General features: G+C 51.3%; 2 protein-coding genes across 6 annotated transcripts in view; both read right to left on the reverse strand.

The window, feature by feature from the left end:
* The window catches only part of TOR1AIP2 (torsin 1A interacting protein 2), a 187571-nt gene that overhangs the window by 151624 nt on the left and 18971 nt on the right, over positions 1 to 16976 (reverse strand). The window lies entirely within an intron of this gene.
* On the reverse strand, positions 1396 to 16516 carry LOC104474643 (ADAMTS-like protein 2). 3 transcript variants are annotated; one of them, XM_086753339.1, is made up of 17 exons: positions 16419 to 16516; positions 14097 to 14172; positions 13506 to 13608; positions 12389 to 12534; positions 11525 to 11648; positions 10180 to 10260; positions 9587 to 9762; positions 8880 to 9303; positions 7844 to 8264; positions 6952 to 7058; positions 6634 to 6760; positions 6049 to 6262; positions 5295 to 5450; positions 4733 to 4903; positions 2844 to 3020; positions 2049 to 2193; positions 1396 to 1930 (listed from the first exon to the last, which is right to left on the reverse strand). In XM_086753339.1, exons 1-17 carry the CDS (start codon positions 16448 to 16450, stop codon positions 1812 to 1814), a joined length of 2799 nt encoding a protein of 932 aa, XP_086609465.1. In that variant the 5' UTR covers positions 16451 to 16516; the 3' UTR covers positions 1396 to 1811. The 3 variants fall into 3 exon arrangements, with proteins under 3 accessions (XP_086609465.1, XP_086609466.1, XP_086609464.1); XM_086753340.1 differs by having other exon boundaries at positions 1396 to 1927; positions 6634 to 6763; XM_086753338.1 differs by having other exon boundaries at positions 6634 to 6763.

A 16976-nucleotide genomic window follows, 5' to 3' on the forward strand; every position in this document is an offset into this window, starting at 1 on the left:
CGTTCATGCACTGAAAAAGTAGGTCTCAGTATAAGGCGCACGCTTACATGAGCCTTGAATGTCTACCTTGTCAGGCAAAAGGCTAACTTACACTTTGGACCTGCTCATGCCTTGGCACCTCTGCTCAAACTACCCAAAGAAAAGGAGCCAGATGAACGCCAAATGTGGTGATGGTCCTTGTAACCAAACGCCTTGCCCCAGCCCACATTTTACACAGCCTTTTGAGCAAACGTTACGCACCATCTCCCCCACCTCCATTCCAGACAAACATTGTATTTCCGTTATCCTGAGACTCAGCCTAGCTGCATCTCTTTTAGAGTCTCCTTCCATTCTCCATGTAGTGATAGGAGGTCTTTCAATGTCCTCTCCCATTAAGGGCAGGCAGGAGGGAAGAGGAAAGTTAGCAGCAGCAAAGCTCTCTGGCTCCCATGGCAGATAGTCCATAGCTCCTACTGCTTCCCATCCAACCAGTACTCCACCCTAAAAACATAATCTGTAACTGGAAAAAAATCTTGGCTAACTCAGTAAATCCCATCCTTTCCCACTAGAGCATCCGCTCAGTGAGGTCTCCATCCTGCTGGGAGCCACGAGCCGTACGTCCCAGCATGATCTGTGGGCTGCCACCCGCACGGCTCTGCCAGCCGGCCCTGCAATGCCATTGATTGGGAGGGCGCAGAGCCAGCTCGCGGGCATAATGGCTCCCGGCATCGAACTCTACCTCTTGGCACACAGCAAGGCTTTCCACTGCAACGGCAGCACTTGCTGAGCCGTGACCTCCGGAGGGTGGGAATAACACAGGGGGCTTTTGCTTCCGTGGGTCACCCTTTTGGTGAAAGGGAAGCAACAGCATCGTCATCTCCATCACGTGCAAATTTAAGCGTGAGCTGTCGCCCGCTAATGAGGTGCCAAGGCTGGCACGGCAGTTCCAGAGTAGCTGGATGGCCAAGATGAGGGTTATCCTCACGGCCAACGCAACACCCTAGGCCTCGCACGGCTACAGAGAAATGGGAAACTCTAAAAGGGCTGGAAATGTGGGAGATGCAACTGTGGGTTGCAAGGTTTTGGGGATGATGGAGGAACAGGATGGGGTAGGGGCAGGGATCCCAGATTTTTTCCACTTCAGATTCCTCCTGTTACTATTCTCTGTCTTTGTTGCTCAGCTATGGGTCCAAATTCAATGTCAGAAATAAATGAGGACTTTGAAATACAAAACAGGAGTGGTTGCTGTTCTTTGGCAGGCAACACAAATGGGGGGTTATCTGGTGCTGCCTGGAAGCTGTACTGGTGCAAGGGTTTTTCCTCCCCACGCTTCCTGCTCTGCTTTCCTTCCTCTTGTGTCTCTCTGCCTCCCTTGCCTCTGGCCTAGGTAGATGTATTCCAAAAACATGGTTTTACAGTTTAGCTCTTTATTGTGACACAGGATTTTTCAGTGTGGTTTGGAAATTGCCCTTGTAGTAGAAAAATCTGCAGGGCAGACCAGAGTGACAGCTGCATTCATCCGTGCCCGGCTGCAGGCTGGCCTCTGCGCCCCACCGCCTCCAACTAGAGCTCTCCAGAGATGACAGCAGGGACAGGCTTTCCCAACTCACTTCTCAGTAGCTTTCTAGGAACTGATGGTTTGTCTTGTGTGAAATCCTCTTGGTGGAGAGGGAATGGTGATGACTAAGTCCTAGGAATCCTTCCTCGCTGAGCAGGCTGGTCTACAGGGACTGGCTCTACGGCCAAGCCAAGTTGAGTGGCTTCAAGTGGTAAAGTCTGGCTCACAGGGCTCTTGCCCCTGAACTTGGAAGGGAAGTACAGCTTGGCAGCAGTCAGGGTGACTTGAGTCGACATGACCGGCAGCAAGCCCTCCTGTAGTACCAGTGAGAGCACAGCTTCACCTTCAGCACCAGCACACAGTTGGCTGTCGCTTTGTCTTCACAGTCTTCTTCTGGGGAGCAGAAGCATCCAGAAGGGGTTAAAAAGGAGATGTGCTTCTCTCAGCTGAAAGCTGGACAGAGCAAACGGCTCCCAAGGGCTCCTCTCCCACTCTACCCTCCCAGACTTACCTGGTGCCTCTGTGGGGCATGGCTGGAGTTGGCACATCTGCCTGGCTTCTGGTTTGGAAGTGGGGTCGCAGCCCTGAGCCAGCGCTTCTCCCTGGTAACACTTGACCTCACGCAGTCGCACACCAGCACCACACGTCTTGCTGCACTGTCAGGATCGAGAGAGGCATTTTTTTATTTTCCTACAGTTCACAAGTTCGCTCTTCCAGTGAGGCATCCTGATCCCTGCTCTGGAGACAGTTCTTGAGGAGCTTTGGGTCAAACCACACACTGATCTCAAACTTTTGCTCCTCTTTTGTTGCTGGAGGAGACCCTCCCTGAGCCAGGGTTGGGGCAAAGCAAGGGAGGAGTTTGGTTTCATCTCTTTAATGCAACTCAGAATTGTTTTTGCTGTGAGTGTTGATGCTGTAATAAAAAATGGAGAAAATGGCTCCTGCAAGCCAGGCCCAGCTACCCCTGTCCTCCTATTCCCTGCAAGCTCACCAGTTAAAATCAAGGCAAAGCAGGGAAAGACAGAACATTGACTCCTGGCAGAGGAGGAGACGTGGCTGTACTGCCTGCAGTGCAGTGCCTGGTTTTTCTTGAGGCAATAATCCACATGCCCTAAGGTTTTCCCCAGCTCCCGCGTGCCAGCACCTCCATCTGCTGCCTGGTCTGTGGAAGAGCAGAAATCATGTTCCCATCCAGACCTAATGGATCCCTCAGCAGAACAGGCTGCTAGAAAGCCTCAGTGCAGGCTGTGCCCCACCAACCAAGGTTATGAGGCATCTCCCCTTTCCCCACCACCCCGAGCCCTACCTGAGACCAGGAGGTAGTGAACCAAGTTGAACATGGCCTCCTGAAACAGGCAGCTCGTTCCTCAGGTTTCTGAAAGGCTTCACAGCGCTTCTCGGGGTACTCCCTGTACACACCATTCTCCAGGCCCGCGCACAAGACGACTCGGGTCTTCATCCCTCGCCCACAGCTGGCATCACACTGGGAAAAGGAACATAACACCCAGGTAACAAATGATGCTTGTCAGCTACAGGGCTTCAAGTAAGATGGCATCCTGCTCAGAAGCAAGGTCCTTAATGCCGGTGCTAACACCAGTCTAACAGCAGTAGCACTGCCTGCGTCACAGGAGCAATGGTGTCTGAAGGGAGCTGAATTTCTTAAGGAGTGAGGACAGGAGCTCAGCCAGCACTGGGGATGCTGGATTCACCTTGGCTGGCCTTGAGAGCAGCTACCACAAGGGACCTGGAGCAGCCAAGGTAAGACTACAAGAGGCTGTTTCTGTCTTATTTTATGTGTATCTATGTTCTCAAAAACCATGTAGCCTATCTGTGTAGCAACCTACATCTTGGAGTACTGACAAGCTTTGCGTGGGCCCAAGGGGACCAAACTGGTGCACTGCAGGTGATTTGCATGGACAAGTACCGCTGAGCCCAAAGCCATGCAGGCTTAGCTGGGAGGACTCACTCTCTCAGGACACTGCCGAGAGAAGCAGCAGGAGGCAGGATCTGATTCTAGCTCTGTTCTGCTCCCTGATGCCCACAGAGGCAGTTCTCACTGCTTTGTGCCCTTCTCCACCACAGCAGAACCAGCACAGCTGGCTTGGATTCCCCCCCTTACTCATCCTGTGAACTCAGAGCTGAGCAGCCAAGAACGCAGCAAAGGCAAAGAAGCTGGCACAGGAAAAGGTGGTCTTCCAGAGTTCAGGTGAGTTTAATGGCCTGACACAGATGAAAAACTGCACAGCAGCATTGTGTGTGACTTGCACCACAGGCCAGGGCAGGAGAGGGTTACGGGACTGCCATGGGTCCCCAGGTTTAACCGGTTTGTGCTCATTACCAGTGCTGGAGGGAGACTCAGCTGAATGAAGTCAACAGCTATAAAGGGCAGCAAAAAGAGAAACAGAGCTTTAGCTGTGATTGGAGGGAAGATGGCTTGGCTGTTTCTCTAGAAAGCTTTTTTTCCTTAGTGCTTTGCAAATACCTGTTTTGCTCAATACTTCATAAGAGAAAGCCTAAACCCCACAACTAACTTATTGTGTTCCTTCTGGGTCCTCTGTGACTTAGATCAGCTTGCAACAAGAAGCCCAAAGTTGCCCTGAGCACCGGAAGCAGGGTAAGTAGACTGGCAGACCAATTACTTGGTGGAATGGTGCACCTGGACAATGTTCACTGGACTATGAGTCTTGAGGCAAGTACATAGTCACGGCCTAGATGTGACTTCCAGGACAGGGATCTGGGCTGTAGTTCTGGTTTAACGTTGGCTATTATTTATCAGAGATGAAGCTGGTTTTGTTGGGGCTTTTGTTTTAGTGGTGGGACCAAAATTTTGGGGGGGGCTGAGTGCAGGTTCTGGACAAAGAGCTCTTGAGGTGTCTCCAACTGCCAGCTGGGAGCTAAAGGTGGGAGAGGACAGTTTCCTTAAGACATTGCTGCCCTCCAATGGATGTCCCTGGGAAGGCAGGAAATCCTACAAACTTTGGGGTGGTCTTTAGGGTATGATGAGGGACAAGCCGGGGTATTCATTGCTCCTTTGCTCTCTCTGGAAGAAGCCAGGATGAGGGTACAGCTCCTCAGCTGGAGGTCGCACCACAGAGCCTTGCTCTGCCAAGGGAGCCAGGCTCCACCATCTCCTGTGGGATATAGGGTGGGAAGGAGGACTGAGAACACACAGGGCTGGGCTTGGCTTGGCTTTACCTGGTCCCACTCCTGCTCCACCCAGTGTGCAGGGCAGTTCTTGTCTCCACACGGATGGACAGCCAGGGGCTTGGTGGCTGGGTCACACTGCGAGTCAGAGATTACTTTGCCCTCCAGGTTGCGACAGGCGACGAAGCGGCTCATGCGTCCCTCACCACACGAACCTGAACACTTGGAGGAATAAAGGGCATTTAGACACATCAGAAAGCAGGAAGGGGGAGGGGTCAGGGTCAGCAGTGCCAGGACACCTGAGTCCAGAGCCTAGCCCTGCCACTGGGACTGTAGTACTGGATCCCAAGGGTCTTTAGCAGTACATTTGGTCAAGGGTTTCCATTCTCCAGGTGTCGTGAGCTTCCCAGATTATTGAATGGAGCTCACCTCACAGCTAAGCAAAATTTACAGCACAGAGAGGCAAAAATACAGATTATTCTAGTTTCTTTAGCTTAGCCTCTGCCAGAAGAAAGCCAAAAGAGAGCAGCAGCATGACTGCCCACCTGCTTCCTCCTGCCAGCCCTGCACCCCCAGCATGAGGTTCAAGGAGAAGCAGACCCTCTGCACTCACCGGGCCCCAATCCGAAGCGGTCCAGCGGCGGTCGCAGGGTGGGCCTGTGCACACCTTCTCGCTGCTGGGTTTCCGGGACTCGTCGCAGAGGGGTGCTTCCACTGAGCAGCGCACCTCCCGCTTCATCGTCCCCTGCATGCCACACCGGGCTGAGCACTGCAATGGCCATACTCAGTCAGCACCAGGGCTCAGAAGCAGGGAACAAGCAAAGGCAGGGGCAGGTAGCTATGCCTTCCCTCTTTTTTTTTTCTCCTGCTGCACTAGGAGAGAGGGGAAGAGCCCCAGCGGGACAGGAAAAGGTGGGTCTGTCTCTATCTCTGCTTAACTACTTTGGGTCCTAGAGCTCTAACGCTCCGAGATGCTGAGGCCTGCACTGCTATTCATAGTCACCGGGCAGCTCCACTGTCCCAGTCCCAAGCAGGCCATGGGAGTCAATCAAAGGGATTTTGACTGGGTTTTACCTCCTCTCTGTCTCCATGCTTTTTCCCCATCTGCCCTTATTTAAATCCTTGGGAAGTGAAAAGCCAAGCTTCTTGCTGACAGGGCTTTCATTCAGTCAACGTCCTGCTTGAGAAGCGACCTTAGAAAAAATGTTTTGCAATGTCCTTTGTTTGCTGGGCAGTGCCAGAACAGGGGAGCGATGGGTAAAGGCCAGGGTCTTCCTCAGCACCTAACATCTGCCAGACACCTCCCTCCAGGCCCCAGCCCAGCCCTGGCTGCTTACCTCTGGGAGCAAAGCTCCCCTTCTGCCTACCTCAGACCACCCGGAGAGCTCCCACTGGGGCCCACAGGCCTTGTTCTTGCAGGCTTTCCTCTCCATGGGCCTGGCCAGCCCAGCTGCCTCACAGAGGTCGTCATAAACAGAGCTGTCAAAGCCTGGAGCCAGCATCTTCCAGCAGCGCACAGTGCGGTACTGATAGCCTTCACCGCAGGTCCTTGAGCATTCGCTCCACCGGCTGGTCTCCCACCTCCGTGAAGAGTCCCCAGGAGAGAAAGCACAAAGGAAAACTCGTGTAAGGGGGACAAGGGACATGGGGTGGCTGGGGAGTACCTGCTCATCTGGGATTCCCTCACCCAGTAGCTGCTGCTATGAATCTGGTCATCATGTATCTGTCTGTGCTACAGTGATGCTGGTCTTGAAAGCCAACTTTGCCCTTAGCAGGCGATTCAGATAGCAAATGATAGCCAATTCCTTCCCTCTTTTTGCTTACAAGGGGATACAAGGGCTTAGCTGTTTAAGTATATCTTCCAGCCCAGAAATGGCTGTATCCTTTGAGCAGAAAATGATCCTTGCAAAGATATGCTGTCCCCATGGGCAGCTAATGTCACTACCACTCACCTTGGCTGGCAATCTCTCCCTGTGCAAAATTCGTGAGTAGGTTCTGGTCGGGTCAGGGCGTCGCAGTATGTTTCATCCACTTCCACTCCGTCATACCGGACACACATCGCATAGGAGGTGCTGATACCTGCTGGGCAATCAAGACACTCTCTTGGTCAGGCTTCATCAGATCCAGAAGCCTCCTCCCACCATGATTAAATTACTGGAGTGTTCACTGCATCTGAAACTTTACCTGCCACTTTAAAAAAATACCAGTATTCTCGAGATCAACAGCCAAAAAGGACCTCTCCGTGACTGGTCACCTGAAGCCAAACCTACCTGAAGTGCATGTGGAGCTGCAGGGGGCATAAGCTGAGACTTTCCACCGATACATGTCAGCCAAGCTGATGTCATCATGGCCTATGGGGCTCACATCGAACTCATTGCTGTGGAAAAAGGAGGCAGTGTGAGCTAAAAATGAAAAATAGCTGCAAATATAAAAGACAGTGAATTTCCTTCTCACTGTCTTTGAAGATGGGAAGAGACCCAGTGTTCTGCTCTCCATCTCCCCCACCTTGGGTAAGACGGACCACTGATGGACAGAGACTGTAAAGCCTTGATCCACCTCCTGAGTTCAACTAGCCAGGCTGTAAAAGGTGATGCATCAACATCCTCTGAGAGGAAATACGTTCATAGTGAGACTGGTCTGTGTTATGGTCTTTCGAACATGTGAGTGCTGTCAGGCTCAGTTCAGAGGTAGGACCTTCTAAGTAAGGTCCCTCTTATCATATAATATGGTGAGAGAGTTCACATGTAGCTTGCCAGAAATGTTTAAAAGTTGGCCTTCATTTTCCCGCCAAAAGTTTATTCAAGTTACGGAAGCACGTGTGACGGAAGGGGCATAATGGGCTAGTAAATGTGTGTATGTGATGTCCTACAGGCTCCTGGCCTTCTTTACAATCACACTAGTGCTGACCCCTGGGGTCCTTCAGAACCCATTTAAACAGATCCCTAAGAGGTGGCAGAATCCATTCTGGGAGCTCTGTGTCAGACCAGTCGTGCCAATCAGTCTTTGGAGGACGCAGCATTGATCAGGCATATAGAGCGGCTGCATGGATAGACACTGGTGAATGGGGACATCAAGGACAGCAGTGAGACCACCAGAGGACTGGCTTGACCCTCCCTCCCCAGCAAACCATGCTCCTGTTTTGCCCAGGAAATCAAGTGCCACCTTTCAGCGCCAGGGGCTTGCAGAGGCTCTGCCTGGCTGATGTCCGTGGTTGGGCTGGCACCTAGCAGAGGGCTCTCCACAGATGCCATCATGCTGTAGTTGGCTGCTTCCCCCTGACTCCCAGCAAATGCCTCCACCTTCAAGTCCTTCACTGAGTTCTTACGGGCCGGCACTTTGTGGAGGCCCTGTGGCCACCGGGCAGCTGTCTCGGTCCATAGTCCTGCTGTGGAGTTCCTCAGGGCCAGCCTGGCTGCCAGGTGCTGCAGCTCCCTACAGAAAGCAGTGTTGTGCGGGTCTGGGTGACACAGCCGCCTGAAGAGACGAAGCCTGGAGGATGCTATGCGGCTGTTCTCTGAGAGCTCGGATCTCCTCATGCTGTAGGGTACAGCTGTGCTGATGGAAATCTGATTGAATCTGAGAGCTGGAAGAAAAATACAGGGATGGTTTAACTATATTGGATAGCTTATATTTCAGCATGTGGTATTTAACAAGGCAAAAAATCATTGAGTATTTGGCCTCAAAATCATAAACTTCCACCAGGGTGCACCAACAGGCCTTAACTGCCCTGACCAACTTGACAAACACTCTCTCCTCATGGCTCAGGAGCTCCATTTAAGCTTGGGCTTGGGCCTTCAGTCCTGGCCTAAGCAATGCTACAGGTGTACTTTGTCCCTGAATTGTTGTTTGGCTTTCCCAGATTGACCTCAGATTTGACTTGCCACCTTGCTTTCACCTGATGATCACTGGACTGTTGCTAGGACCTGTTGCTGTCGCTGCCCTGCTTGCCAAACTCGGGTACCGTGGGATTGCCCTGCCTGAGAGGGCACTGCCTGATCTGTATTGTGCCACCCTCTCTCAGCCCCCCTTCTCTTATGGAGCTACTGGCCCTTGCTGCTCCCTGACAGTCTCCACCCTGCTATTATCTTTCCCTCCTGTCTGCTCTGATAGAAAAGCCACCTTAGATTTCAAGAAGAACAATGTGGGATGTCTGCCCTCAATGAACAAAATGGGAGAGAAGGAAAACAAAGCAACCAACCCAACTCTGTTTCTCCAGCAATTGCTGCTGCTTCCTCCTCCTCTTCCTCTCCTGCTGTGTTTGCATGGTAGATCTGTCTTATCTGGAAGTCATACTTCTTCTCTTCACCTTGTTCCCAGCCCCAGTCTCGAGTCTGACTGGTGGTGTTTGTCTGGAAGAAGTGTGGGTGACCAAAGCCTAAATCTTCATGCCCTTCTCTTAGAGGAAGCTGTTCACTGGTGTCATCTGGCGACAGGGAGAGCCATGTAGCATTGAAGTCCTGGGCAGCTCTGGAGTTGGCTGGAACGGGATGGTTCTGGCTGGTCTCTGGGAGGTGATGATAGAGAGGTCTGTCCACAGCAGGGGCTGCAGTTTGGAGAGGTGGTGTCCGTGGTACGGTGTAGTCGTAAGTTATGTGTGGCATTTTCCCATTGAAGTTATAGTACTGGAGGCAACAGGGAAAGAAAACAGAACCCGTTTTATTTTAAGGACACTTATTTCCCAGACACCTCTTCTAGCCACATCCATCTTGTGATGGATGTTAGGAGAAGATGGCATCCTCATAAATCCAAGAGGAACTCCCCCGATCAAGATAAAATCTGACTTCCTCAGCCACCTACACACTCAGGTTTGGCTTCAGAACCAGGCTAATATTCCCTTTGTCTGAGGGAGGATAACAGTTTTTGGACAGGCAAGACAGGAAAGCTTAAATCTATCTCCTCACATACCATGGCGTTCAGAGACTGGTTAGTGGGCCCGTGAGCTATGATATACTCCAGCCCATCTGAGTTCAAGCTTGAGGGCCGCCGGTACTTGAAGATTGTGCCAGCTACTCTGAAGTTCTGGGGGTTGTCAATGGCAGAGTTGCCGTTGAAGAAGAAATGCCCGGATTCATCTGCGAGTGCTTCAAAGAGACAGAAAAGAGACAAATGTGATACTCCATGCAGAGCACTACAGCTGCGCTGGCACTGAGGACAGCAAATGGCTCATGATTGGGAAAAGCCCAACAGAAAACAAAGGACCGCGTGCCCTCCACTGTTCATCTTCCACATCAGGTCAGATCAGTGGTGTTCAATGCCTGCTGCTTTCATTTCTCTCTCCAACAGGAGCACAAATGTCTTCACAACAGGGACTGCCTATAGGGAGCTTGGTTTCCCAATGTGCCTGACTGCTAGAGATGTGGTAGCCTTGGTTTACGAAGAGATGAAATGCTCACAGCTCTCCTGCATCACGGATGGGAGTGAATAGAGCCCTCCACCTCACTCGAGCCTCACGGGCAGCTAAACTGGGACCTCCACATCCATCCAGTTCTGCTGCTCACCTAGGATGTTTTCTGTTTTCCTGCGCTCAATGATGAGGATGTCCGTGGCACCGGCAGGGATGTTGGTGATGAACACGTAACCTGAGGAATGAGAACAGAACAGAGAGTGAAGAAGCCCCAAGGACAGAATAAAAAGGTCTAGGGAGGGAAAGCAGCCTGTGGGATAAATGTGTCTGCAGGAGGGCAGTACTGCCCTTCAGGGGCAGGACACTAATGACACAAACGCATGTTGTGCCAGTCTGGGAGCTCTAATGCCAGCTCCCCCTCTGAAGTCTCATAACAGATCACCATTACAGATCTCTAAGGCTCAGACTGAGCACTGGTTTGGAGTCAGGAAGCAACTGCAGAAGTGTAACAGTCTGGCTTTAGGTGTGTGAACAAATGTGCTCTCACGCTTTTTCTGGCAAGAGCACAGAAAAAGCTTACTAATGATGAGGGCTGATGCTGAACAGAGGATGGAAGGCTGTAGGTCCCCTAAGCTCCTTACTCAACAGAATTTGTCTTGGGAGTAGCATTAAAATTGACCTTTAAAGAGAGAGGAAATAAGAAGGCTCTTAGATTACGTGGTCTGGCAGCTTATCTTTTCTGCTAGAAATGCAGGTCTTGTCTGATCTGTATGATTTTATAAGGACTGGAATGGGAGGCCAAAACTGTATCTGTACTGCTACAAGGGTTAGCACCGTTACCCCTGCTCTGGGAAGTGGCCTGATTGCTTTTCTAGTCTGGTGTCTGTAGAGAGCAAGGCAGACTAGTGAAACAACAACAATGTGAAATGATGTTCCAAAACATCCTCAAACCACAGTTAATTACTAATGAGCATACCACAGTCTATTCCTTCTAGGGGTGGAGAAACAAGCCATGAGGTTACAAGGGATGAATGTCAGCCCAGTTTCAGAGGGACTGTCCCTCAGCTGTGACAGCCAGAGGACTGGGGAAAGCAGGAGACTAAGTGCAGGCTGAAACAAATGCCGTGACCCTCATCGCAGGAGCTTAAGTTTCAAATGAACACGTAGCACAAATAAAAGAAGATTCATTGATCTCTTCACATTATCTGAGGTGGGCGAGATGCCAAAATCAATAGGAACAAATAGATCCCCAGCTGCTTCCTATTGTAAAGAGGTGAAGGGAAACCTTACCAGCCTAATATACAGCACATCAAACCAATCTCCTCTGCTGATTAAATGAAAAGGACAAAATACAGCCATTTAAGCACGGGTGGCACTCTTCAGCTCTTTCCACCAAGCAGCTGAGAAACTCCTACTCGCATTCAAGCCAGTCACCCTTCGTGCCAGCTGGTGGTAAGAAGTAGCAGGTGAAGTCTCCGGACTGTGGTAGCAGGGAGTACCTATCTGTGAGATTGCCTTTCGGAAGCTGCCTGAGACACGGTGGCAAGTGCTGCCGTCCCCTCCACACACCCTGCATCTGTCCATCGTCCAGGGTGAGTACAGGCTCCCATCGCACCCAACTGGCTGCAAAGAATAAAACAAGAGAGGGTTTCCTGGGATCAGCTTTTTGCTACAGGTCAGAGTCTTTTCAAGGAAATGCTACCATGCTCTTTTCCTGACGTTCTGGGTGTGGATGTACATTAGCTTGGAGTGGAATGATGAATGAATAGATCTAGCAGAGGCTGAAATCCACCTGTGTGACTTGTGACCATCTATATTGTGCCCCTGAACCCAGGGCAGGGGCTTGTGCGTGTAGGTGAATGGAGTAAGACTCGGATAAGCTGTTTTGGTTCCTTCTGTCTCTCTACTTAGGCCAGTCCTTCTCACTGAAATAATTACACACACCACCACCCTCCAGGAGACGCTGGATCAAAGGCAGGCCTTTCTGAGGTTGTAAGGCACCTCTTTGTAACACTATATACAACCACCCTTCATCCTTGCAATGTGAGGTGAAAAATTAAATGGAAGACTTATTTGGTTGTTTTTTTTTTTAATTGGATTACTATGTAAACAAACTTGCAAGTCTAGTCTTCTATGTGCTGGGAGGAAAGTGCTGTTGCTCAGTGGGAACGTGTGGATGTATATAATTCCCTTTGTGTGAACCTCTCTGCTCTCCTCTAGACCTCAGGCATTCAAGAGTAAATCTAATCACGCCAGGCCTCTGTTTCAACTCCCTGCTGAGACCCCCGGCCTTGTGATAACCAGGAGGTCTAGTCATGCACTTACACTCCCAGTTTCTGTACTATTTCCGCCCAGAGCCTCACCTCACACTTCCCATTGATGCAGACTCCTTGATAGGTCCTGTCCTTGCAGGAGGTACCATCCTGTGCTTGGGCCATCAGCTGCCTCTCTCCACTCCGTGTGGTGCACTGGAGGTCACACGGCTTGTTGGAGATACTGGTGTAGTCATCTGAAGGGACAGAGGCAGAAAGTCACCTGGCAGATCAAGGTGCTCAGAGATGGGCAGCAAGGCAGGGGACTTTCCTCTTATCCATACTGATGGTTCGAAATTACTTTGGATGTTTTTGCCACTTGAGATGAGACTCCAAGGCTCCAGAATTTGTAGTAGTAAAGGGGTCATGTTATGAGGCTGCAGTTGGGGACCATGCCTAGCAGAAATGCTTCTTCCTGGCAAACCCTCTTCCTTGCTATACCCTCTACCCTTTGCACTGCCATCCCCTGTGCCAGACATGGGAATCTGCATCAGCAGATCCTAGGCCACACATAAATACACAAGAGCAAGCAAGACCTGTAGGAAGGGTACCAACTGTGTGGGGCTGTGGCCAGCTACGCCCCATTCAGCTGAGCAACTGAAGCCAGAGGTGCAGATGCTCTACGTCCCCTTGGCAGCTAATGGAAAAACAGGTGGGTCCAGAAAGAGGGTACTATCTTAGGTGAGCTCAATCTGGGCTTCAAGGGACAACTGGCAAACTCTGTGAAGCAATCTCTCGCCTGTGCAGGAAACATTCTGAACAGAATGCCCATCCAACCCGCCACCAAGCCAGTGGGAAGCATGCTGGGTGACAGAGGCAGCCAAAATGGTAGAAGGCACAAAGACCGTGAACACCCACTCTGCCAAGATGACTGCTGGTTAGCCAAGACAACTCTGAGGAGCCTGTGTCCTGTCTGCCCACCAGTGCTTGCTGATGTAGGATCCAAAACAGGAGCAATGTGGTGAGAGAGGAGGCCTGGCTGGGTGGAGCGGTTCTGTGAAGAGACAGGGAATGGTTTCTCCAAAGCAGGGAGCATAGGGAAGCACTTCCAGACCAGCCAGGAGCATCCATCCCTTGTCCCCTGGCACCTTCCCCTTCTCCTGTGTCTGAGAAGATCCTGTGGGTGTTTTCTCACCCTGATCCTTTGTACAAAACGGTGAAAACCCACCTGGATAGAGGGGCATCCAGTGGTAGTAGCGTTTCCCAAAGGCTTTGGCATTGAAACTGGAGCACTGCTGTTGTTTGAAGCTTGCTGTGTTGGCTGGGCAGGGCTATGGAAGGAATAAATGTGATCAAAAGTTCCCTATGTCACAGCCGTGGTTGTCACAGCTGCTTGTCCCTGCTGCATCCTTGGAGCATGAAAATGCCCTGTCCACCCTGGAAGGAATCAGCAATGGACTCTGAGGTGCTGTAATAGAGGCAGAAAGGCCAGGCCTCCATTGCCAAGGGCCCCTCACACAGCTGTATTTAACAATCCTGCAAAAATTACTTGCAGCAAAGGGAAAAGTGTACTGGAAAAACTTTGTCCCTTCCCTCACCCCACAACAAATATGTTTTTATATCCTTTTCCCCACCTCTGCAGTCCTGCATCTTCCAAAGCACACTGTCAACCACTCCAGGAGTGGTTTGTACCCCTCGTCTGCACTCCTCTGATGGAGCAGTCACAACCTTAGTGCTGGTGCTCTTGCAGCTCCAAGTGTGACCCCCTGAGTCCTGCATCCCCCAGTGAGGACCAGTCACTACTGGAAGTGGTTCTCACCTGCTGCTGGCACAGTTGGTAGTGCTTGGCTTGGCCAACACACATGGTGCTGTTTGTTCCCTGGGGCACCTGGAGCCTGCAAAGCAGAAGGAAAATCAGCTGGAGGTCTGTGAAGTACTAAGGTATTGAGAATGATGGAGAAATCGGGCCTGACTTAATGGGGAGAAGCAAGGTGGGCATTTTACCAGAGCAGAGCTTTCTGGATCTAGACTAGACAACATCTTCTCTGAAACGCGTTTGCAGTGCTTTTAGGCAGACTGTGATTTTAGGCTAGTCTTGCTTTAGGGCGGGTTGAGCAGATGGGGAGCAACTGCAGTTATGACCACCACTGTGTCCCTTCACCTCTCAACTCCAAAAGGGTTGATGTGACAAAAGGACAATAGACCCTGATGATCCATCACTCCCATGGACATGCCCAGGACTTGCAGTGACCAGGGGAGTTGATTTCAGGATTCACTGTGCAGTATGCAGAGAGATGGCACCTCTCATGGGTACTGCCCACCTTAAAAGATTAGCAGGAAAGGCCCAGTGGAGATGATGGACTAAAACCTCAGGAATTTCTCAACACTTGATGCTCTAGGTCTGGCCAGCTGGAGTTATCCAGGGGATACTGGTGTCCTTGACTGATGCAAAGGCAAAAGAATTCTTGAAAGCTGGGAAGACGTAGGGAGAACAGCTGAGACCACAGATTACAGCAATGTGGTCTGTGTGAAGATCAGCAGCAGAAAAAGTTAACAGTTCTGGGAACTTAGGATGCACTGTGTAACGAAGAAACCCGTAGGCATGTTCAAGCTGGACTGGCTAGAGGTACTACAGCTAACCCTCCAGAGCAATGCTTTACACAAGCAAGGCAAAGCCTAAATTTGCACCACAAGGCTTGAAAACTGCCACTAAGTTCAGCTGAAGCAGAGCCTGTCTGCAGACTCAGGCAGAAATTGTTTTGTGGGCATACTTGGCTCACACTTCAGCTTTCTGCTTGAAGTTGCATAAATTCTTTGGCTGAGTCTTATGTTAGGCGCTTTTTTTTTTTTTTTTTTTTTAATTTAGACTTGAACCCTAGAGTAAAATACCATAGCAAAGCCCTCTCCTTCCCAGCTGTGGAATCAAGGATAGAGCAGATGCCAAATGGAGAGAAAAATCTCTCTTCTGGCAGAAGGCAAAGGGCAGAAGGGCTCCTCTGGCTGTGCGGGGTGTGAGACAGCCCCAGGCTCCCTCTCACCCTCTGTTTCCCACTGCTCTCCCATGATGGCCACAGTGTGCTGGGGAGGAGGAGCAGTGGCAGAGACACCAGCAAGCCCAGTTAGCGGGGAGGCCACAGCCAGACAGAAGGTACTGCAGCACGTCTGGACCCTCACCACCTGCCAGCCAGCCCACATAAAAGAAATTTTCTGCTGCAGGAAAGAGAGCAGGTGGGGGCCCTAGGCTGAGCTTCCTCCGCTCGGGAGTGCATTCACGCAGAAGGGAAAGGGGCCGAGCGTGGGGTGGGCAGCCCCTGTGGGCTTGCTGTGCTGCAGGATGCCTGCTCTCATTAACATCTCAGGAGCCTGGAGTAGCAGGTTAGTGAGGTGCCTGAGGAGGAGGGTGGCTTGGTGGCAAGGTGACCTGGAGGGGACAGCAAGAGTTCCAGCAGCTGGAGTTCCCCAGCTCTCCCCACTCCCACAAACCCTGTCCAACCGATGCCAGGACTGTAGCAGCTGTAGGGGACAAATGTGGCTCCAGGGGACAAATGGAGATACTGTCAGGTGACAGCCAGATAAATGACATAGGGGAAAAAAACTTGCAAGCTCTGCAGGGAATAAAGAGGGGAAATTGCTGAGACGTAGCTGAGCTGGCTACTGGCAGGAGTAAATCAAGTCCCCAGAAGGTGTCTGGGAATACGTACCCACATCCTGAGCACAGGAACTGGCTACAAATCAGGGTTAGGTCACTCAGAGCAGCCATCATAAGCGAGAGTTTGCGAAAGAGAGGGGAAGAGGAATACAGCTAGTCTTCTCCAGCCCACAACATCTTCAAGTCTCCCACAGACTCCAAAAAGGAACCAACCCCCTGCTCCCCATCAGATGAGCCAGGCTGAGTGAGTGACATGTTTAGGGATCCTGTTGCCTGCCCCACTGCAGCATGTTTCTCCCTTATCATCCCTCCCCACCGCTGCCTGCTCACCACTTACTCCACAGGCAACAGCCACCTTCCTTTCTGAGAGGCTGCAGAAGGGCTGACCCTGCAAACCCAGGAGGTTTGGCTCCAAAATGCAGGCCGGGGACATCCCATTTCTCCTCTGCTGCTTGAGGCCTGGCCAAGGGTACAGGCTGGAACACAACTCACCTCTGTCGCAAGCAGTGCCTCTCCCGGGACATTACGCCTCCCCCACAGGACCGGGAGCAGGTGGACCAGGAGCTCCACTCTCCCCACCATTTGGTGACTTCTTCATCCCAAGGGCCAGCTCCATCTGCTGCCTCACTACTGTCCTGACAGAAACAGAGGATGGTTAGCTGGAGAACCTGGGTCCTCTCTGGGAGCCCTGTGAGGCCACACCAAGCTCCTACATCTCAAAATTCACATTTTCCTCCAAGACTGAGTTATGCACGGGAAGGAGGATATCTCCAGGACCTCATGACACGATGTGGAGAAGGGCTGTAAGGCTGGGCACATGTGGCAGTAATGCCGGCTGCAGCCTGACCTCACAGCATCACTCCCAGCCCAGGTCAGCTAGAACAGCAGGTCACAGCTCATGGTGCCCGCCTGACATGTGGTCAGGAGAGTAGAATAAAACCTGCGGTGCTTGGATGTGTGAAGGCCTGCCTGCAGGGAAACTAGGGGTATGCATTTGTCACTTGCTGCAGCTGCATTTCAATGAATAAACTTTTCTTTATTAAGAAGTCA

This window comes from Chlamydotis macqueenii, chromosome 8 (assembly GCF_036417535.1).
Source record: "Chlamydotis macqueenii isolate bChlMac1 chromosome 8, bChlMac1.mat, whole genome shotgun sequence".
NCBI classification, from domain to species: domain Eukaryota; kingdom Metazoa; phylum Chordata; class Aves; order Otidiformes; family Otididae; genus Chlamydotis; species Chlamydotis macqueenii.

Bases quoted from the DNA above. Each gene is read 5' to 3' on its own strand.
- LOC104474643 (XM_086753338.1), bottom strand. From the start codon at position 16,450: ATGTCCCGGGAGAGGCACTGCTTGCGACAGAG. The intron at 4,904-5,294 runs GTGAGTGCAGAG...TATTCCTCCAAG, and splicing joins CCGCTTCGGATTGGGGCCCG to TGTTCAGGTTCGTGTGGTGA. The intron at 1,931-2,048 runs GTAAGTCTGGGA...TCTGCTCCCCAG, and splicing joins ATGCCCCACAGAGGCACCAG to AAGAAGACTGTGAAGACAAA.